Source organism: Calidris pugnax, unplaced genomic scaffold (assembly GCF_001431845.1).
Source record: "Calidris pugnax isolate Ruff unplaced genomic scaffold, ASM143184v1 scaffold56, whole genome shotgun sequence".
Lineage (NCBI taxonomy): Eukaryota > Metazoa > Chordata > Aves > Charadriiformes > Scolopacidae > Calidris > Calidris pugnax.
The window spans coordinates 5,228,061-5,250,701 of NW_015090839.1; the positions used below are offsets into that span (position 1 = coordinate 5,228,061).

Genomic DNA, 22,641 nt, shown 5'->3' on the forward strand with positions numbered 1-22,641 from the left:
GTGCCTCCCTCCCAGCCCCGGCTCCTCCTCTGCCCTCTCCCCAGGTGTGTGGTGTGGAGCTGAAATGTGCCTGCGCTGGGTGGGAGACCCAGCTGCCTGCAGGCAGAGCCACCCAGGCTGCCGTGGGCGCCCAGGCTTGGGGAAGCATTGCAGGCACCCGCTGCGCCTGGAATTGCATCCCGGTCGCGGTGGGGGATCCAGCCCGAGCCGGTGGCTGCTCCCGGGCCTCTGCTGCAGGGCGTTCAGTGGCAGAGGAAAGGCAAACCCCAGCCATGCTGTCACAGGTGCCAGCCCATCCCGGCAGCTCTGCCCTGCAAGAGCCAGGAAGACCTCCCAGCTGCAGGGAAGGGTTTTCCTCGAACAGAAAGGGTTGGTGGCAGAGCTGCTGCCAGCGAGCTCCCTGCCATCGGGGCTGGCTACACCTCTGACAGCACCCACATCCCAGTTGGGAGGTGCCCCTGGCCACCCCACCAGCCACACGGTGCAGGGAGGCTCATGCCCTTAACCAGGGACCAGTGACCCACCCGGCTCTGTCCTCTGGGGCAAGTTCCTGAGACCAGAAGAAGCATGGTACCTCCAGGAGAGCGGGGGATGCCCAAGGCCCCATTCCCCTGGATGTGCCTGCCTCCCACCAGCTGACCCCCACACCAGCACCATCACCAGCACCAGGCATCACAAATAAGCAAAAAATGCACAAAGGCACAGGGGGCTGGATGATATTTCCAGGCTATGGAAGTAGTGGTCGGTTTTTCTCATTTCTCTGCCACCATCCTGGCAGCACAAGAGTTTTCCATGGCTCTGGTCCTGCCACCCAGCCAGGGACCGCACCAATGCCAGCGCTGTTCAGCACAGTTTGGCACCCATGGTAATCAAAGCAGTTTCCATATCTCTTGGTAAATATCAAGGCTGGGGATTTCTGGGGCTTGTTTTCCAGCAAGTTGAGTAGAAGAACCAATAAGGACAAAGATAAATGAATACCTGCTGCCCTTGGCTCAAAATGAAACAAGAGAGGCAGGTCATTGGCAAAGGTTAGTTAATACCACTTACCGCAGAGTCACGAAGTCGCCCTCGGCCCCTGCCGAGAAGGGCAGAGGAGGCAGTTTTTCAAACACACAGTGAGAACAATACTATGAAAAACTGCAAAGTAACAGCCTCCAAACATCCTTTGCCAGTGACTGGCTGCGGGCCCCCGAGGCAGCACACAGGGGCTGGCATCTGCAGGGGAAAGGGGGCAGTGGGTGGGGAGAGAAGAGGAGGAAAGGACAGGAGCTATGGTGGGCTGCTTGATGGCTCTGGGATGAGCTGGTTGCAGGAGACAGGGGTGAGGAGCTGGCGAGAGTGGGGATCTTTGTAGGGAAACCAGGTTCTTGCTGCCCATAGGCCCTGCCACTTGCCAGGGGTCTGATGAGAAGAAGGGAGTCGGACATGGAGTGTGGAGCGCTCACACCAACCTATAGTAGCTGGATCCTCAGCCCATCACCCCAGCACTGCCTCAGGCCTGGTACTTTGGAGCAAAATGGCACCTACCTTTCCCTGGGGGAAAGGTGAGAGTGGCTTTGCAGGGGGAACTGGGGGTAGTATGTGAAGGACACCAGGGAGCTGGGACAGACATCTAAGCAATGGAAATGTGATGGGACCCATCTGCCTGGGCTTCAGGAAAAAATGTGGTATCGTGCCCTGGGGAAAGCTCCTGCCTGAATTGGTGAGTGTGGGAAGGAGCACAAGGGTTATGACCTGAATGTGGATCTCACAAAACAGGAGATGGGCATGTGCTGGAGGGGGCTGCTGGCACCTCAAGAGTTACTGCTGGTGGTCCCGGCTGTCGAGCCACCTCAGGTATCTTGCAAGCAGAGGGGATTGCAGCTGGAATGGCCAGGAAGCACCAGCAACGCTGAGCAGGCTCACATCTCTGACAGGAGCCATCTGACATCATGGGATGGCACCATGAACCGTAGAATCACAGAAAGGTTTGGGATGGACGGGACCTTTAAAGATCACCTACTCCAACACCCCGGCCATTGGCAGAGTCACCTTCCACTAGGTGACATTGCTCAAAGCCCCATCCAACCTGACCTGGAACACTTCCAGGGACGGGGCATCCACAGCTCCTCTGGACAACCCCTTCAGCGTCTCACCACCCTCATCGGAAAGTTTCTTCCTTGTAGCCAACCTAAACCTACCCACTTTCGGTTAAAAACTGTTGCCCCTTGTCCTCTCGCCACAGTCCCCGGTAAAAGCCCCCTCCCCGGCACAGGCTGGCACCGGCTGAGCCGCAGAGGAGCTGGGGGAACCGGGGTGGAGGCAGCCTGGCCGGGCTCAGCCGAGAGGGGCATCCACCGTCTCCAGCTGCGCACCTCCGCTCCCGCGCCTGGCCCCGCCGCTCCCGCGGCCGCGCAGCGCCTCCTGCCGGCGGGATGCGGGGGTTACCTCCCGCACCGGGCTATTGGGGGGCCCATCACCTCCCGCACCGGGCTGTGGGGGGACCGTCTCGCGCACCGGGCTGTGGGGGGGCACCTCCCGCCCGCCGCCTCCTCCTGCCCGGTGGGAGCGCGGGGGCAGCCCTGCCCGGGCCCGGCGGGAGAAGCGGGGCCCGGGAGGGGGACACACACCACCATGGACCATGGGGTGGTGGAAACAGCGAGGCCACGGTGGCTGCGAGAGGGAGCTGCGGGAAGAGGGGGAGCGGGGACATGAGGGAGGTCGGCCGCAGGCTTCTCTGGTCCCCAGTAGGTGGGCAGTGCAGAGGGGTACCCATGGCCTCCGGAAAAACCCGCTTCCAACCATCTCATGTGCAGGTTTGTGTGGGCACAGCTGACCTTCAGGATGGACTCATTGGCCAGTAAGACAAGAGGTCCGCGTGCCGGCTGCTGCAGTGGGGCTGCGGTCCTCCGAGGCTCCTGTACCTGTGGCCAGCAACGGTGAAGACCATCTAAAACCAGCCATGGGAGGGATCCACAGGTCTCTGTGCGTGTGTGCCCATCAGGACTAGGGGTTCAGCCTGACGACTGGCTGGACAGGGGGACACAGGGCTGGCAGCAGCCTCCCATCGATCAGGCCATCAGCTCCAGCACCACTGGCACCAAGCCCTGTCCCAGAAGCACATGACACCATCAGCTCTGCTGTCGTAGTGGCCCTCTGCATCCCAGCACAGGATGTGTGACCGTGGGATGGCCTGGAGGTGGCTGCCAGACCTTTGAAAAGTGTCCCTCATGTTTTCCAAGCAAGGCTGCGTTATCAGCCCTTTCGTGAAGGGGACCCAGGTGGGAGGACATTGCCACGGGTACAACCATTCTCTTTGGGTTTGAGAGCACCATTCTGGCATGGAGCAACACGGGTTGTGTCTGGCATGTGCCCGCTGCTCCTGCCCATACCCAGGAGATGTCAGTGTAACGCACCAGCCTGAGAAGTGTCCAGCAGGAACACCAGTCCCATGGTAATATTTCTGCCTCTGCTAAGGGGGGAAGTTGGAGAGGACACATGCTACCAGAGTCAGGAACATCAAATAGCCCATCTCCTTCAGGGACCAGGAGGGGTTTTCAGCCCAGGGCTGTGTAGAGATGGAGCCTTTTCCATTCAATGCTTGCAGGCTGTGGCTTATGGGGCAGAGGCCCAAACCCTCCGCTTTAACTTCAATGGGTCACAGTCCCCTGAAAAGAAAAGCCTTAAATTGAGCAGCAAACCCCTTGGTACCGACTAGGCTGCAGCAAAAGGCTGTTTGGAGGACAGACAGGAGACTGGGCAAAAACCTGTCTGGGCACCGCCAGGGCTCAGATAGCTCCTGCCTGAGCCTTGGCTGGAGTAGCTGAGCATTAAACTGATGTAGATCCATCACTCCTCTGCTGCCGCCTTTTCTAGCTGCTTCTGGTGTGCTTGGTTTCAAAGGGCACCTTATATTTCTCTTTCAAGGCAGCTGTTTTCATAGCAGGAAGTTTTACTGCAGCATGGCCACTTGCCAGAGAAGGGCCATTGCCCGCACCCAGGGCGCTGCCAGTGCTGCTGGGAGGTGTGTGGCAGGCGGGTGAGAGTCTCTCACGTAGAGATGAGCACGCAGACTCTCCAGGTGAGCAAAAAGGATGAGATGCCTGTGGCTGGACCATCTGATGTCCCATAGGGAGCTCCTGTTGGCCACCGAAGAGGAAACTGATACTTGCAGGAGCCTGGAAATTCATTACTATGTACACTCTGCAGAGGGAAATAAAGTCATGAAGAGAGAAGCAGGCCCAGCAAGCGCTCTGCGTCCTTCCAGCAGACCCCAACGAGAGGCTCAAAGTGTGGAGATTGTCTCCTGACAGCAGCTGAGAAATGGGTCAGGTCTGAGCCATGGTAGGGTCCGGGCAGCGGGAAGTGCAGAGGGACAGCTGCCCAGCATCAAGGCCTGCATGGCAGGCACTGGGAGCCAGGCCAGACACCGCTTTTCTCCAGCAGCATTGTTTCAGGTCATGTCCTTGCACATCCCTCTAGCAGTAAGTCCTCCCAGGGCAAGAACTTTGCCTGTATCACACCTGAGATGCTTCACACTAAATAAGGCAGCTGGCAGCATTTTGGGAGGTCCCAAAGAGAGAAGTTGTGGAAAGGGAGGGGAAATCCAGGAAGTATGAAACAGGGAAAGGACTAATGCCAGGTATCCCTGGAGGGTAAGGGTTGGAAAAGGAGGCTACAGAGAGAGAAACATGCACTGGAGATGCAGTCGTGCTCAAGGAAGACCCCCCTCTCGTGCTGCTGTCACATCTAGGTCAAGCTCATCTTCTTTCCAGCACCATTTCAGTGCTCCTGGCTGGAGTGTGCATCTGTACCAGATGCTGAAAGCTGCCTTCACTTGCAGTTTGCATCAAAGTAGCCTCATCCACACTGGTAACAGGTAGGACACTGACCAGGAGAAGACTGGGTGCACCACTGCTCCTCTGAGACAACCAGTGGTTGCCCAGTGGTGCCCATGTGCAAGATGGGGTCTGACCCAGTCCACACCAAGGCACCTTCCCACTGCCTTCATGTCTAAGGGTCAGGAACACAGCAATAGTGTCAGGGCTTGGTTATTCATATGGGGATGATAACTCACTCAGTCCTAGCCTCTGAAGCACACCTGGAGGATTATCTTCCCAACCTCCACACCCCTGTACTCAGCACTGGCTGAAGCCTGGGACAAGCTTTAGGAGCTTTCCCAGCATGTCAGTTACAGGCAAGGGTAAGACTTGGCCGAGACCTGAAGGAATCGTTCTCCATCTCCTTCCATGAAGGGATCACCACAAGGACATTGTGACAGCTCCCCCATCTCTTTCTTGTCCCTGAAATGAGTTCTAGCTGCTGTATTCAGGCCTGTATTACAACCAGGTAAGAATGAGACTGTTTTCCTGTCTCACACCTCTGCCTTTCCAGTTGGCAAGCCATGTCCTGACTGCCTCTTCAGCACAGAACTCAGCTACTTCTTGACAATTGTCAGCGCTGCCTCCAAGGTCCCCAGCTTTTCCAGGGTGAATTCCTCTGACCCACAGCTGCTAACACAGAGAACCCCCAGGCCTGGCTCCCACTGCCTGCCATACAGCCCTCGAAGCTGGGCAGCTGTCCTTCTGCACTTCCCGCTGCCCAAACCCTACCACAGCTCAGACCTTGACCCACCAAAACCAGCTCTGGGATCAGCTCCACCATCCCACTTGGCCAGGAAGGCACCTGGCATGGTGATACCTGGCACATGCTGAGCTCTGGCCAGAGCCCACCCTGGCCTGACCCAGACAGAGCACAGGAGGACAACGTACATAAAGTTAACATTTACTGAGAGATACAGAACTGAGTATTATGAAGGACATACATGGATGGAGAGGGTAGCGACACCACTGCAGAGGGCGGCTTGGGACCCCCTTCCCAGCACGCTGGGGAAGGAGCCAGACGCTACCGGACAAGTAACACAATGGAGATAACTGTGGCATATGCATTTGTAACAAACAGACCATCATAACATACATTTCTATGGGATCACATCTAGTGATTATATAAATCCATATAGAGATCGCTGTATAAAAACTTTGTAAAAAATACTTTAAAAAAAGTGTAAAAATGTGCATTCAAAAGCACGGCCGACACGGACAGCTGGGCTGTAAACATTATACTGAGAGTGTGCTTGTGGGGGGCGCCTGCGCCACCGAGCCCCGACAGGCCTGCCCACCAGACGGGGCCGCGTCAAGTGTTTGCGGTTCTTGGGTTCGGGTTTCCCTCCGGAGCGAGCGCCAGGAGCAGCGGCAGCCTCTGGGCAGGGCGCCGGTGGCCACCGCTCCTCCGCCTGTGGCCCCCACTCCCCACGGGGTGCATGGTCCTCGCGGGACGTGCTGTGGCATCGTGGGTCCCCGGGGCCACAAGCAGGCTGAAAGGCCATGATGAGGTATCACAGGGAGGTTGCCCTCACCGGCGCCACTAGCCCTGCTCCCGGGTTCAGCCTCGGAGTACATGGTTGACAGGTTCCTGAACTTCTCTGTCCCCATATTTGTTTGGTCCATAGTTCCCAAGGAAGCCCACTGGGTCCTGGCTGCACCAGGCCTGGGTGCAAAGTTCTTCACACAGTACATACATTAGAGACCCTGGAAGACCCTGTGCCACTGTCTCCTCCTCCTGGCCCAGTGTCACCTTCACTTCTTCTCTAGCTGCTCCAGCAGCGGGTTGGCTTCGCTCTCAGGCGTCTTGACACTGTCTGTCCGCACGATGCAGGTGGGACGATGCCGGTTCAGCATCAGGATCAGCTGCTGCCTCTCCTGTTTCAGCTCTTCTATCTGGGCCTTCAGCTCAGCGTTCATGAGCTCTAGACGCTCAGACTCCTAGAAGGACAGAAACACAACCACATGTAACTGTACTCCAACAGGACAAGGCACAAGGAGAAGCAATTTGGCCAACAAACCGTCTCTGTGCCCCTGCAGCATAGGAGCAGCCTGAAGATCAGCCAAGGCACCAGGTCCCTCCAGGCAGTTCATCCCCAGCCCCATGACCTTGCGTTATCTGGTGCCAGCACAAGGAAATACGCAGCCACCTCCTAGGACAGGTCTCTGCTGCACCACACCAAACCCCTCCCTAGCTGCTTTCCATGGTCTGGAAAGGTGTTTGGAAATAAATCTGTGTTTATGTTTTCACACCCCCATCTGCAAGGATCTGCTCTTGTGAAATGGCTCCTTGTCCCTTGCTGTTTCATTCGCCTATGTCCCACCAGCTGTTGCAGAAAAGCAGCAAGGTGCTGTGAGTTTTTCTGCCTTGGAGTCACAGGTGAGAGGGCACCTGGTTTCTGAATGGGGAAACCTTCAGGAATTTGGGCAAGGGCCAGCACACTGTCAGTCCCTGTCCTGTGTCACACTCCTACAGGTTCTTCTGCTCCAGTACTGAGGCAGGGACACTATCAGCCCTCTCTCCCCCAAGCCCAGAGCCCACCTTCAGCCCTCTCCATCCCTGGTACCATGGGCACAGGGATGCCCATGAGCTCTGCCTGGGCATGCACATGGCCATCACCTTCACAGCCTTGTGGAAAGGGGGTCAACGGGCCTGCAGTCTCCCAGGTAAGAGCACAGGAGCAAGGAGAGGCAGAGAGGCAGTTCAGGAGGGAGCATTGCCCGCAGCCAGGGCACCTTTCTAATCAGGTGCAAAGGTCCCCATTGCATCCTGGGACAGGTCAGGACACCCACCCGCTGCAGGAACTCCGTCCTCTCCTTCTTCTTGTTACGACATCGCGCTGCTGCTACTTTATTTTTCTCCCGGCGCCTTTTCCTCCTCTCCTCTTCCTCGTCCAGCTGCAATGAGATGGAGAAGCCCAGGTCAGAGCCAGCAGATGTAGGGCAGGGCAGGAGGTAGAGGCAAGCACCCAGCAGACCCACTGGTGACAGGGCAAAGAGAGGGATGGCTGCCACCCAAGCCAGTGGCCACCAGCAACGTGGTCTAATCCTGACCAGGAACCAGGCATGCTGCTGCCTCTAACTTCACTCTGTGGGACATGGGGAGGGAGAACAGTGCAGTGCCCACAGCTGAGGACCCAGCTGGCAGGGGACACACAACTCTTTGCAGGGCTGCTCCCTCCCTGAGGGAAGGCAGAGACAAAAGGAACAGAGCCCCATCCCACAAAGATGGGGACAGTTTGTCACACAGACATCTCCAGGCACAGCTCTGTGAGCAGAGTCATTCAAAGCATCACACATGCAGCCAACGGCAAGAGGCAGAGAAACCTGAAAGATTCCCCAGCTGGGCCTGGCTCTTCCCCCTTCTAGAAGATGGGGGATGATGCAGCAGCTTCAGTGCCAGCCAAGTCACAGGGCCACTGCGGTAAGGTGGGGACAGGTCTCGCACCCCCTGTAACGAAGTGGGACACAGCAGTGCCTGTGCTGTTCGCCATGTCTTGGTTGCTCTGTGCTGTCTGACTCAAACCACACAGGCCAGGCCAATAAGCCCTACGGGTTGGAAACCCATAATCAAAGTATTTAGGGATATTTACTACAAAGCCTGTGTAAATGGCCTATGGCATGCTTACATCCGAGAACCCAAACCAGCTCCTTCAAGTAACATCTGAGTGCTGGAAAGCCCTGTGAAATCAACATCCAGGTTACATGTTGTGGCATGGCTAGGGAAGAAAAGGTCCCCAGCACTTTTATCCACATTTGGCCTGGGACTCTGAAATTTGAGATGTCAGACTGAACTGCCCCGTTCCTATTAACTGATACCTGACAGCACACATTTTTCTAAATGCAGTGGCAGCAACATTAGCTTTATAAGCATTTCTACAACCTATTTGTACCTTAGTCATCTCAAGAGGAAAGTCAGAGATTCCCACTACCAAGGCCACAAAGTGGTGGTGGTAGTGGGGGGCCACTAGATTACCCCACATAGGTACCAGTGGTGCCGGTAGTGGGGGGCCATTAGATTACCCCACACATAGGTACCAGTGGTGCCTGCAGGGAAAGAAAGCTGCAGGTGCCACCATCCACAGCAAATCATGCACGCTGCTAACATTCACCGAGTCCAAAGCCCACTAATCAAAACATCTAAATGTGATGGGCAAGGACAGAATGAAACACTGACTCAGCAGAGTGAAGGTGAAAGGATACCTTAGGAGCTGCATCTCCAATACTCAGCACATAGCACACTTTAGAAGACAATGTCCAAGTTTCATAGCACTAACACAGCTTTTGCATCTTCTCTACCTTACTTCCCAAGCGTTATACCAAAGTTGCCATATTAGATGGGGCTAAAATATTAAGCAAAGTCAGCACAAGCTATGCACAGATTTCCATAATGCTGGGCTGCCACCATTCCTTTGCCAAGGCAGTGCCATGGGGCATCATTTGGGAGAATGAGGGTGGGAACTGCACTGATACCCCCAAGTCAAGTTAGAAATGGCCAGCTCCCACTACACCCACCTAACTCAGATGTGGCAGGCATTAGCAGAAGTGACCAGGAAGGCTCTAACTCCACACTCTGCTGCCTTTTCCTCCTGGCAGGCCCAGGATACCCCACAGCAAGGCGTTAAGTAGCTCTTACAGAGTTTCCACACAGAGTTTAAGTGGAGATGGACATCAGGGCAGCCACCATTCCCCTCCACACATTTACCAACTACTCATCTACCCGTTAGATAGCTTCTCAGCCTTTTAGTTCAGGGATTATTAGGAGGGCACAAAAAGGGGACATGCTCACAGCTCTAAAGCTCAAGAAGCACACCCCTAACTTTCCTGCAAAGTACATCTTGGTTTGTAACAGGAACTGGAAGACCACACAGCGGCCACACAAACCTCATGGTCTCCCTGGGAACTGCCTGACATTTCCATGCCTTGTTGCTCCGTCCAGTGAGGATCAAAGAATAAGTAACGCGTCTCTGTCCCCTTCAGCTTCCCCTTCACCCCACAGAGGGCCCAGCAGAAGGCTGTGTCCTTTATATGGGGTACAGATGCTCAAGGAGTGTGGCTCAGCACAGATAGTCACAGCTTGAACTCTTGGCTCTGCTTTTTGACTACAGATCCTGTAACTTCAAGAAAGCAGGTTTCTCCCCCTCTGCTTCTGCTTGATTTCAGTTCAAAAAGGTGTCATGGCCCTAGTGCTGGGGGTTAGGACTCTTCTCAGAGGCACGAGGGACAGTGATAGTGTATCAGCATGGCTGTCCACCATCCTCTGGAGAAGCCACCACCCACTGGGTGGGTTTTGTGCACACTCCCAGGGACAAACACCCCATTGCCAGGAGATGCTGGTCCCCCCAGCACAGTGGAGAAAGCTGTCTGTGCCCCAGCTCGCAGGGAGCAGACGCCATGCAGAGCACGGTGTGCCGGTACCCAGCATCCCTGGGCTCCAGCCCTTTGCGAGGGGAAAGCAGCTGCAGGCTGCATTGCAAAATTGTGCGTGGGCAGCTTCTTGGCTACTCATGGGATAAGCAGCTACTGCTTCAGCTCCCCCAGGCTTTTGCTGCAAAGCCTGTGCCAGGGGCAGCTCCATTTGCTGTCCTCAACTCCTCAGCTTCACAGGCCATGCAGGGGAGGGCTGCAGGCAAGGCGGCCGTGTGGGGGCTGTCAGTGGATTTCCCCTTATCTTTTCTCCACATGGTGTCTCAACAACTGGCTCAGAGGACACTCAGTAGTTCCAGTACCTGCTGCGGGGCAGAGCTGCCCGGTCCCTGTTATGCAGAGGGCTGGTGAGACCACATCCCCATGCCCACAGAGCAAAAGCAGCTGTTGTAGGGCCAGCTCAGAGGTGCCCGAGATGTTCCAGGAAAGGAGCTGTGCCCAGGAAGCTACAGACTCCCTCTTTCTTCTCCAACCCATGAAGCGAACACCCTGTTTGCTGCATGATACCCAGGACAAGAGCTTGGGACAGCACTCTGCTTCAGCTGCCAACCCACGACTGCTTTGCCCATAGAGGGACCAAAGCCATTAGGATCCCCCAGGCCCTCCCGATGGCCTCCTGCAGCATCCCAGCCTCAGCTCCTGCCACTGCAGAGCTGCCTGGTCCTTCCCCACGTGATCTCCATGGGATGCTGCATGAGCTGATCAGACACCACCTTGGACACAGAGCTCCCGTGCAAGGTGATCAGATGGACTCCACCCTACCAGTCTTCCCCAAAGGAGTCCACTGCAGGGGTTGGGGGCAAGGAACAGGCACCTTCCCCACAGGTGGGTGCTGTTGAGCTTTTGCCATCAGAGCTGGGCAAACCAGGTGTCAGCACCATTTGGAGAGTGGGAACTGATGTTTCACCCTGTTCTACTCGCAGCTGATCATAGGCAGCTTTTCACATCATCTAGCACCTCCTCACTGATATCTCCAGAGAACACACATCACCCCATCCTCACACAGCATCATCTGAGGTATCTTCACACAGGAGCAAATGCACTGTTCAGAATGGTTGTTTATTGGACCTTCTGACAGCAGCCACCACACTTACCCATGTAGGGCTTCTGAACTGATGGGTTCCCAGCTCCATCTGCAAGCAGTGGGAGGTGCAAACATTCACCACCACCAGTACAGCAAGGGTCAGGGAATCAAAGACCAGACAACCCACACATGAGACAACCACACAAGGAAAACACTGTGCAAGTGTCTCCCAAGTTCTCGCATCCTGGTTCTGATGTGCCAGCCTGTGGTACCAAGCAGAAGCCACCCACCTTCCCCATCCTGGGAGCCCCGAGGTGAAGCCAGCACCCCCCCAAGCAGCAGGGCAAGGGCAGCCCCAGCCAACAGCGCCTGTGGGCACAAGCTGAGTCACTGCTGCCACTCAGTGCCACCGACCCACACACCTTGTCATTGCCTGTCCGGCAGGGACACCACCAGCCACACCAAGGGCTCACTGGGATGAAAACAGCCCTCTGACAGGCTGCATGGCTTCTCCTTTGGGTGCATGCCCCAACCTAGGGACACGTTGGCTGTGCCAGACCCTGCTCCACAGGCACGGTTTGATTTCAGCTGGCTGACAACGGCTATGTGGGACCACTCAGGTCTGGGACACTGAGGCCACCACAGCCAGCCCATGCTGCAGGGACAGAAATTCAGGCATGGGGGAGAGCCAGCCAGCGGAGCAGCTGCCAACACGTGTGCACATCAAAGAGGCAGAGTGACATGCTTATAAAACACGCTGCTGGCCACCCTGGCAGGAAACCCAAGCACAGGCAGGACAGAAACCCAGGCAGGCACAGGCAGCAGCCCTGCAGGGCCATCTGCAGCCAGCAGCCCCCAAGACTCACCTCACTTTTCACAGGCTGGGGTCTCTTCCCAAGCTTCACCTCCAGGAAGTGTAGCGGTGAGATCATGGCCCCGATGTTGCGGATGTCGGCGTACTTCAGCTCCTCGGCGGTCAGGGCTGTGCCAGGCAGTCCTGTCAAGGGGCCGAGCCCGGGCAGCGCGCCGGCCGTCAGCGACGGGTCGGGGATCTGCCCTGGCATCATAGCAGGGGAAACAGCTTCGTAGGCTGGAGGGAGAGAGAAACACAGCCCGTTACAACCCAGCTACATGGCCTCACGACACTGCACAAGCCATATTTATTCTACAGTCCCACCATCTAACAGGGAGCAAATCAGGGAAAGCAGCCATTCTTCTCCAGGGGTGGCAAAGGCAAGGATTAAGCAGAACCCTAGTAGGAAGGATACAGTACTGGTGTGCAGATCAGGAAAGGAAGAGACCTGAGAGGCAAAGCACCAGAAGAACAGGAGCTGGCTGCAACAACAGTGATGTGGTCCCATGGACTATTGGTTTTGGCACACCTTTCTCTGGAGTGCAGAAGATCAAGGTTTGCTCTTAACTGAGTTTTGATTAACATGTAGGTTATTAGGACAAGAATAAAACTCACAAAGAGAACCATCATATGCCTTGGGCTGAATTTCTTCTGGGCAGGCTCAGCCCGCTGGTCAGGGCTGCGACACGGTACACAGGGACCAGGGGCAGAATGCAAGAGAAAAACCTGCCACTGAATAAACATCTCCCAGCATGGACACAAGGAAGCAAAGGCTGGAGAAGAGGTGAAACAGATCAAGGTACAAAAGGCTTCTTCTATCAGGAAAGAAAAAAAAAAAATTGCAGCACAAGTGAGGATCAGGACAAGCTTTGGCAAGTCACTTACAGGCAGAAGAAAGGGAGTTACCAGGAAACATGAAGAACAAGCAGCTAAGAGATGAATAAATAAAATTATACCTAAAATGGAAAGCCCAAAGAGCTGGAGCTCTTTTATCAGCCAAAAAGCAAAGGGAGCAGGTGCTTGTTGGCTGCAGTGTGAGTACATCCCTGCTTGTGTAACTGGCTGGGACACTCACAAGTGACCCAGTTACAACATGCAGAGTCAACTTCTGTCCATTTTTCCACCCCCTCAACCCAACCACATGTCCTACTGCTTGTGCACTGCTCTCCTCATTCTGCCCAGCTGGACTGGTCCCAGTACACTCCAGGAGCCTTCAGGCATCCACCCCATCCTGCCCTCAACACCAGGAGGTACCCACACAGTGGGGAGAGGGATCAGCAACATCAGGAAGGAGAAACAGTCCAATGGAGTTGACCTGAAAATCTCACTGAGCAGCTTTCTGCAACCACTAGAGCCAGTCACAAGGCAGAATTCAAAGAGCAGTTAGGTAAACTCATGGAAGAGGGGTCCACAAAGGACCATCAGTCTGCACAAACTCCTGGAACCTTTGGCAGCACTGACTGCCAGAGTAAGGAGAAGCATTAAGTGAGGGATAACATGCACTTGCCCTTCTCTTTCCAAAGCATCTACTCTCAGCTGCTGAGAGACCCAGAAACAGGCAATGCAAACTTTTGGTCCAGGCAGTACAGCTGTGCTAAGCTGAGGCACACACATGTCATCAAGCCAGCTGCCACAGTTGCTCAGCACTTGCCATCCTGGGGTGACAAATCTATGTTGGTACCAGGCTGAAAAGTTCAGAAAAGCTGCATGTGAGATAGGACTGTTGGATCACAGAGTCACAGAACAGCTGAGGTGGGGAGGGACCTCTGCAGATCATGGAATAGTTATGTTGAAAGCGACCTTAAAGATCATCTCCTTCCAACCCCCCTGCTATGGGCAGGGACGCCTCCCACTAGAGCAGGTTGCTCAAAGCCCCATCCAACCTGGCCTTGAACACTTCCAGGGATGGGGCTTCCACAACTTCCCTGAGCAACCTGTTCCAGTGCCTCACCACCCTCACAGTAAAAGATGTCTTCCTGATATCTAATCTAGATCTGCCCTCTGCCAGTTTGAAGCCATTTACCCTTTGTCTTATCACTACATGCCCTTGTAAAAAATTCCTCCCCGTCTTTCCTGTAGGCCCCCTTCAGATACTGGAAAGGTGCTATAAGGTCTCCCTGGAGCCTTCTCTTCTCCAGGCTAAACAACTCCAGCTCTCTCAGCCTGTCTCCATAGGAGAGGTGCTCCAGCCCTCTGATCATCTTGGTGGCTCTCCTCTGGACCTGCTCCAACAGGGCCATGTCTTTCTTATGTTGGGGGCTCCAGGGCTGGATGCAGTACTCCAGTTTCCTGCTCCAAATCCCCTGCTCAAGCAGAGTCAGTGGGAGCAGGTTGAACAGGGTTAATCATGGCAAGCAGAGAAGTTAAGGATTTCTTGGTGCTGGCACATCTCTTTACCCAGCAGATTATTCAGTGTATTTGTTAATGCAAAGGAACAGGAGATGAACAGCAGAAGGGAAGGAAAGCCAACCATGTAGGTTAGTCAAGGGTGAAGAGGCTAATGCAACTTCCACAGCTCCCAGCAAGGGTGCTGTGCAAGCCATACTGGTATGACAGACAAGGGGATTTGCATCAGAAAGCGCCTACAAGCTGCAATATTCTGTGAGCTGTCATACACTTTAATCTGCCACTGAAGAGGTCCAGGTGTTGCCACGAGATGTCCTCTGGCAGTGTTTGCTCAGCAGACAGCAGCAGTGACCAACAGGACTTGAGAAAGGATGGGAAGCAAATGCAGCAAGACTGTGACCATAGCAAGGTGGTGGGCAGGAATCAAGCCCTTTGCTCTGGTCATTCTTCAGGAGCGGAGACCAGAAAGGGGAGAGCAGGCCAGTGCCCAACTGTGCTGGTATGCATGGGGGAGGAGGAAGTTGGGCCTGGGGGAGGTGATCAGCACAAGGACATTAACGTCCAAAAAGGAGAAGATAGGAAAGATGGAAGAGATGAGTAACTTCTGAAGTGAAGTGATACTATCTGACAAAATGGACTCCTGCCCATTTGGTGATAGAAGAGAAAGAGAAAATACTTGGTAATGATACTTGACCTCAGAAAAGACTACACATCAACTTGTTGAGATTGCAAGGACCTAAACTGAACCAAAGTATCCATTCTTCCATAGCAATCTCTAAACTAGAGAGCTGTAATTCCACATCTGCAGTGGTTGCCTTGTATGGTGTCAGGAGATGCCTGCTCACAGCAGGGCTCTGAAGCTGCTGGACCTCCCTCCCCTTCCCTCCAGGCCTACACATGGCTAAGACGCTTCCCTCCTCCAGAAACTGGGCACCATCCTACACCAGGCTGCACTCAAGACAGAAAAAGGCAAAAAGTTATTTGGGGGCTGTGCCTAAATCCCTACCACACCTACATACCAGTGTGACATCAGGCACAGGTCAGAGTGAAGGAGCTGGCCCAGCACCTAACATGCTCTAAAAAAAAACAAACCAAAAAACTTAGCCTGAATCCAGGGACTGCACTGCCAAAGCCCACATCACACCTACATCAGTGTGAACCAAATCTAAAGCTGTTCAAACCAAAGCACCGGAAGCCACCTGGAAGAACATGAACCTGCACATTAAAATGAGCTGAGAATTAGGGGGGGGAAGGGGGAAAATGACTTCTACAAGTGAGATTTGGCTCGGGGGCCAGGAAGCTCAGGAGAACATTGAGGACTGCCAAGAGCCAGGCTGAGGTAGACCTCTGAGAGGAATGTAAAACCATTCCCAACAGGGCTATAATCACAGAAATAAGGGAACGAGGAAGGATGTTGTCCCTCTCTGCATAGCAGGGGTGCAGTGACAGATCATCCCACCCAGCCTTCAGTGCTCCTCAGCTCCAGGCTCTGTCACTCCCTGCTGTTCAGAGGGACTCTCTTGTTCCACTCCTTTTGCTTCTTCCTCCTGTAAGAGAGGCTCTCCTTTCATCCCAAGTCCTAGATACTTTCACCTTTTTTTCTGGTTAACGCTAGAGGTAAGAAATTGTACTTTCAATGTGTCAAAGAAGCCAAGGCATGTAATTCTATTTAATACCTTGGTCTTCTTCCTGAGGCCGTTACTCTGGAACACGTTGACATGCCTGCCTGTAGCTTCAGCACATTTCTACCACGTTTTCATGGTAGAGCAGAAATAACTTTGAAGTTCAAGATCTGAGTTTGACCTTTAAGCTGCAGTTTTTCAATAGCCACATCTTGCTGGATGGGGTGAATACAGCTGGTGCCTTGCCAATTCCTAATTCCTTTCTGGATATTCCATTGCAGTGTTTGTTATTTCTAAGACATGAACCAACTCACCTCTGTATTCCTTCCCTTTCTAACACACTGCTTTAGCTGGGATTCTTATTAGATTTTTTTCTTTTCATAACTGATTATTAACACAGTTTTTTTTTTCCCCTCAATGTCAGGCAGTCTTTAAATGTCGCCTTACTGGAGCCGAGAAATGTGTCTTCAGTAAAACCTAGCTTTCTGGTGTCCTATGGCTGAACCACACAATTCCTGCATTGTATCAGCTATGCTTTTTCACATAACGAAGCCAAGAGCAAAGCAAAGCAGCGAGGGGAAAGAGAATATGCAGTCTTACATCTGACACTGGGATCTGCATGACGCCAGCTGCTCGAGTTTACATTCGCCATAGCTGTGCCTTCTGCACTGATGCTATTCATCATTTCGTGCCACGACATCAAGATGCTCCAGAGTGAATTAGGAGACAGAGAAGACTTTCTTAAAACTTCAGTTCGGCGATGAGCAGCTTGTGTCATTCAATGCTCTCTTCAGCAACTATCCTTACAGCAAAAATCTGGTCAACACATGATTTCATGGGTCAAAATTCAGTTTGCATTTCCTTAGCTTTGCCTCTACACTCCCCTTGTTCTGGTTAAAACACTGTAACACAAGGCTTGACCTCTTGCCGAAATGTCTGTAAACCCTCCTAATTATTGCAGTCACTTTTGCATCCTTCCTTTGGCACTCTTCTTGTTGTGGTCCCAGCCAACCTCAGGTCAAGCTTATTTATTTTATTAGCAGCCTCATCCCCAAAAAGCTGACAACAGTAGAGCTTCCTGTGCTCACCTTGGTTTTGCTGCATCTTTCCCATCAGTAACAAGTGTCTCTGTGCTTTGTCCCCCAATTATGTCCTTATGGTGAACAGTCTGTGACACTGGTTGATTTAATATTTCTTAAAGGCAGTACCCATTACTCATAGTTTTTCTCCTGTTGCCAGGATCCGTTATCTCCTAGAGCCCGTGACCTAGTGGGAAGAAGCTTTACCAAGCTGTTACTGCCCCATACAATTGCTCAGCTTCCTCAGTGGCACTGTCCCTGCATACCCTCTTATTCTTTCTCCTGCAGCTCTAATCTTCATTTGCTTGGAGGGTTTGGTTGATTGTTGTGTTTTTTTTTCCCCTTCCCATACTGATTTCGCTGATGCTTTTTCTGGGTACTTTTTTTGTTTATTTTTTCTTGAAGGAGCTGATGTTTGCACAGCAGTTACGGCATGAATCTAACTTGCGTAGGCATAATCCACGTAACTCAGTGTCCCCGGGGGCTTGTACTCCGGTTGCTAGCCTGCATTCACACCCCTCCTGCCACCTCCTCACTGCTATTCTTACCCACAGACTAAAACTGGCACAGGAATGCCTACCTGTGTTGAAATCATGCATTCATTTCCCTGTGCAGAAACTGCCTTAGTTCGTATCCACTGTTCCCCCAGGACCATCCTGTGCATCTTCACTTATCCAGAGGTACTGTTTGCTTCTTTATAAACCAAATGCAGTTGCTGCTGCTGCGTCAACAGCATCATCATGCAGAGAGGACCATGATATCCCCAAAGCAGGCTCTGACAGTCACACTTCAATTTAAATTGCCATTACTGCCTTATCTCTGCTGTCAGCTTCCTTGGCAACAGTGAGGGCTGTTTGCAACCTTATTTTCAATTTTGCTGTCTATAAATCACGGTTTCTTCCAACATAAGCTATTTTACATGCTCTGACATCTGCAATTGTTGATCCAAGTACCCTTCCAATACTCGGAGAGCCAGTCTAGCACCTAATACTGCCAGCCAGCAGATTCTGACATTCTGTAAATACCAGCATGTTTCTCTTTTGCCCGTGTTAAGAACTGCACTAAGGCAAAGTCTGTCCTACCAGCCCTTTTCCATGCTGCCTGCAGAACCAAGGCCATGCTTGCCTGTTGTTCTCTCACTCCAGGCTCAACCTGGGTGCCTGCCATTACTTGTCAGCTGCCATGCATCAGAGCACTGCCAAAGTCTGCAAGCCACCACACAAGCAATCTTTGATCTCTTCATCAGTGTCTTAGCACTTAACATACTATCGCCATTTGTATGCACTGTCTTGGAGCACCTAAGGCACAGCAGTTGGCCTTTCATCTGTTCCTGGCAACAGGCACTAATTCTGCTGTGGAGATCAGAAGTAGTGCTACCATCCATGAGAAGCAACTTCTGGTTCCTTAGAATTTAATATGGCTTTATTGTCATGTTTTACTTCTTATAGCTCCTGGCTATCAAGTTTACTCAGCCTGTATGTCATTCATTGCATCTTTCTAGTTCCCTCTGTTGGCAGAAGGATGATTTGTATGAAAGCCCTTTCCTGACACGCTCAACTTCTCATGCCCCAAGAATGTAACTTCCTAAACAAAGACAGGGCAGTTGGCTACCACTCCTTCTCTAAAGTACAGAGCCACTTGCTTTTTTCCATCTAGAGTCTTCTGGCTGGGGAGACTGCAGGGTGCTCAGGTTCACTGGAACCTACAGACCGTCTTCCATTTCAAGGTTCAGCCCCCATTGAGCACCAAGTTAAGCACCATGAAGGCAGAAGGCCACTACCCCACATTCCCAGTGCCAAAAGTATCTAGCCATGCAATTACAGTTTTCTTCTCTTGTCTGAAATGTGGTACTCTCCCATCCCCACACAAATGCCATCTGCTCTAGATGCATCTGATGCACCTAGTTTTGAGTAGTACCTTAGAGCAGGTCACGCCACCTCCTGTATAGCTTCTTCTGGTCTGCATTGTTAAAAGCAGTAACTTGCAGTGCCAGTGCCAAAGGCCACACTGATCAGTATCAAAGTTATTTGCCAACCATCAGAACACAGCCAAGCCCTTTGGTTGTAACCAGTCTTTCAGACACCCATGCAATAGTGCTGGCAAACATGGACTTTAACAGCAGCCACCACGCACTCATTCATTATATGCTGAACCTGTTGATGTCAAGGAACCCACCACCTGTAGCCTACTCAAGAGCTGCAGTGACACCCATGGGGATAAAACCGTGCTTGCCCTCTCTTTATCAAGGACCTAACACCACTTAGTGTTTTATGGCATCAGGGAGATTCCCTTTTAAAGACAAGCTAAAGGCACTATCACAGCATGGCTTACCGAGTGCCCTGAGCGGCAGCATGTCACCTCAGCATGCTAGACACCCTACTACCTCACTACCTCCATGCTCCACTTCTACCCCAAGAGGGACAGACAGCTCCAACAACCATACCCTGGGTTTGCAGGGCCAAAGCAGCATCTGTGCCCTTCCACAGACACCCCTAGCTGCTGACCTTGCTGTTCCCTTCCCACTGTGGACACCCCACATGAAGAAAGAAGAGCTGCAGGGTTTGTGAACAGCTGTACATGTAATGCCCCATCCCCACTCCCACTCCAGCAAGTGGACTGCAATGCTGAAGAAGGAAGGAGCTGTGAAGGACAGTTCCTCAGGAGGTGGAAGTTTCAACCCATTTTGTGAGCAGGAATGGTCTGGCTCAGTCCTGCACCATCTTGTTTCACACAGATGGCAGGAGGAACATCCGAGTCATTCACAGACAGGCTATGAAAAGCATTCTGAAAACAGGAATGCAGAGAGCCTTCCTGCCTCCCTCCTCCTCGCTGGCCTCCTCGTGCTGGAGGCACGCAGCTCCCTACACTGTACCCATGGGGCAGCCCAGAGTGGACAGCCTCTCCTTGGCAGAAGTGCACTTTTGCAGCCCCCACCCAACTGAGTCCCACCATCAGGCCCCCACACCTGCCTGTCTGACACTTTGACTCCTTATCTCCATTATGAGGAGGGGGGATGCTGGTCCTCTTCTCCTCAGCTTTAAAAATAACCCCTCCTTTGCCATAAGCAAAGCAACCAGCTCACAATCGTTCTTCTCTGAGCATTTTCCTCCATACCTTCACAGGGCAGTAAAAAGCTCTAGTTGAGCATTACACTGCCCCCACCACTGCAATGCAGCGACTGACTTGTAAGCAACCTGTGACAGTGGGGTTTTGTACAGCACCTAGCATAGCAGGGCTCCTCTATTGCAATAATTAATTAGAACAACTGCAAAAAACCTGCAATTAATTATCACAATTATTAGTAGAGATTGCAATTAATTATTTGTGGCAGACATTTAATAATGCTGTACCACCCACTGGACGGCAGTACAGAGCAGGAAGGTAAAAGCTATCCTACTTCTGCCTGGAGCAGCTCAAAGGGATTTGAGGAGGAAGGAATATCCTGGTCTGAGCTAGGCTGAAGCTCAGACACTGAGGTTAACGACTGACTTGCTGAAATCCCCCAGGACCTTCCCTGACCACATGTGGTCAGGGCTGGAATCTTCTTCAAGAAGACAACCCTACTCTGGCACTGAGCTATGCCCTCAGGGGCCAAGGATGGCCTCAAAGAGGAGAGGCCCCCCTACAGAATCCTCAGAATTATGCCCTGAGTGCCAGGGTCATCCACAAAGACCTCTAATCCATATAAAGATCGGCTCTGGCTAGTTGGCTACAGCCCTGCTCAGCTGGGAGGCCCATACGGACCTTCAGCTCCCAGGCTGCATGTTAAAATAGCCTGCAATGTTTGGATTGATACTGTGGACAGTCCAAGCAACTGAGAAATCCATGCAAACAGCCAAAGACAGATGGCATCTGGCTTGCCATGCCCCCTCCTTACTGCACTGGCACTGCAGGACACATGCAGGGGTCCACACCACATGTGCTCTGCCTCCCTTGCTCTTGGGGCCAGGTCCACCAGGAACAGCCTACTGCAGTGGAGCAAGCCTCTCAACAGCCTCATACTCAAGGCTCTGCGTGCTGCCAAGTACCTGGCCCAGGCAATGCAGCTGAAGTAGCAAACACTAGCATGGGGAAAGAGACCGCAGAGCAGAGCTCAGGGCTGCCAGCGCTTGAGCAGCTGAGTTGGACACACTGATCGGGTGGAGAGGGCAGAAGGAGGCAAAAGGTGTGAGGGAGTATCTACTCTTCCTTGGCAAGGACTGCAGCACAGAGAAACAACCATGAAGAGGAAGGAGATGCATCCATAGCTGTCTCAGTGAGAAGATCCCAGGCAGCAACCTGCAAGTTAACTCTCAGCAGATCTTGTTAATCCCCCAGACCCCAGGAACCCAGGGCAACCAATCGCTGCTTGACACGGGGACGGTTTGGGTGGTGGCTCCCGCACCTACCCACTCATCCCCAAGATAGGCAGGTTTTTTGCCTTTTTAAGTCACTAGGAGTCATACTAAGAATCTGAACTCCAACAACTGGCATTCCCACATGTCCCCACGCAAGGACTCACCAGCAAATTCCCAGTGCAGACTCTGGCAACAGCCTCCAGATACAGTTTTTCATGCAAGTTTTCTTGAAACTAGCTAAAAAATCCTGGTCTGAGCTGCAGAAGCATTTGTTTCTGCTGAGCTCTCGGAGTCCAAACACACACACACGCACACACACAGTTTGGCAGTGGTTGTGTTCCAGGGCTGGTAATACAAGCCATGGAGCAGGCTGCCAAGACAAGCAAGAGAACGAGCCAGGCCCCGTTTCATTGGCCACCATACGCTGCATATGGCCCTGGAACCAGCCAGCACAGTGTTCTCACCCTCCTTGAAGGCATAGGAGACCCTGTGTTTTCAAATACACCTCCACAGGGCCTTCATTAAAGGAAAATGGAAACATAATGTGGCTCTTGCTCTCTTGGTATTTCTCCCTTTCCCCCAATTTGCTCTCAAACCTATTTCCCTCCCATGGAAAAAGAAAAGTGCCTGCTGGAGCAGACCGTGCAAAAGAATGCAACTTCCATTCAACTCCATGCCTGACTGCTACAGCGGACTTGGGACCGAGCGGTGGGGGGGGACCTCCGGGGCCCCTCTTCCTTCCCGGCCCCCGCGGGGGGGAGGCACGGCTCACCGCAACGCCAGCCCTCCCCGCGGCACACGCACGGCGGCCGGAGGGAGCCCGCACCCCTCACCTGCGTGACAGGTGAAGCGGCGGCGAGAGAAAGCACCGGAAAGCGGGGAGCCCCCGCTGCTCCCCACCGCCCCCGCACCGCATCCGTGCGGGGGGAGCACCCCCGAAAGGCCGCCCGAGCTCCCGCGCCTGGCTGGCTGCGGGGAGAGCAGCCCCGCTCCGAGCCGCCTGTGTGCGGTCCGCCCGCCCCCCGGTGAGTCTCCCCGCACCCCCGCGGTGCGATCCACCGCTGGCAGCCGGACCCCCCCCTCCCCGCCCGGAG

At 53.2% G+C, this 22,641-nt stretch overlaps 1 protein-coding gene across 2 annotated transcripts in view; it reads right to left on the minus strand.

The window, feature by feature from the left end:
• Positions 1 to 5,751: 5,751 nt before the first annotated feature.
• Positions 5,752 to 22,641, minus strand: part of JDP2 (Jun dimerization protein 2) — an 18,554-nt gene continuing 1,664 nt past the window's right edge. The window contains exons 1-4 of one of the 2 annotated variants that reach the window (XM_014941609.1): positions 16,732 to 17,182; positions 12,177 to 12,400; positions 7,653 to 7,757; positions 5,752 to 6,800 (exon numbers count right to left, since the gene is read on the minus strand). In XM_014941609.1, the coding sequence (XP_014797095.1) occupies positions 6,615 to 6,800; positions 7,653 to 7,757; positions 12,177 to 12,400; positions 16,732 to 16,909 (693 nt within the window). In that variant the 5' untranslated portion in view covers positions 16,910 to 17,182 and the 3' untranslated portion in view covers positions 5,752 to 6,614. Of the gene's footprint in view, positions 6,801 to 7,652; positions 7,758 to 12,176; positions 12,401 to 16,731; positions 17,183 to 22,641 lie in introns of those variants that run through there. The other variant, XM_014941610.1, reaches the window with a different exon arrangement.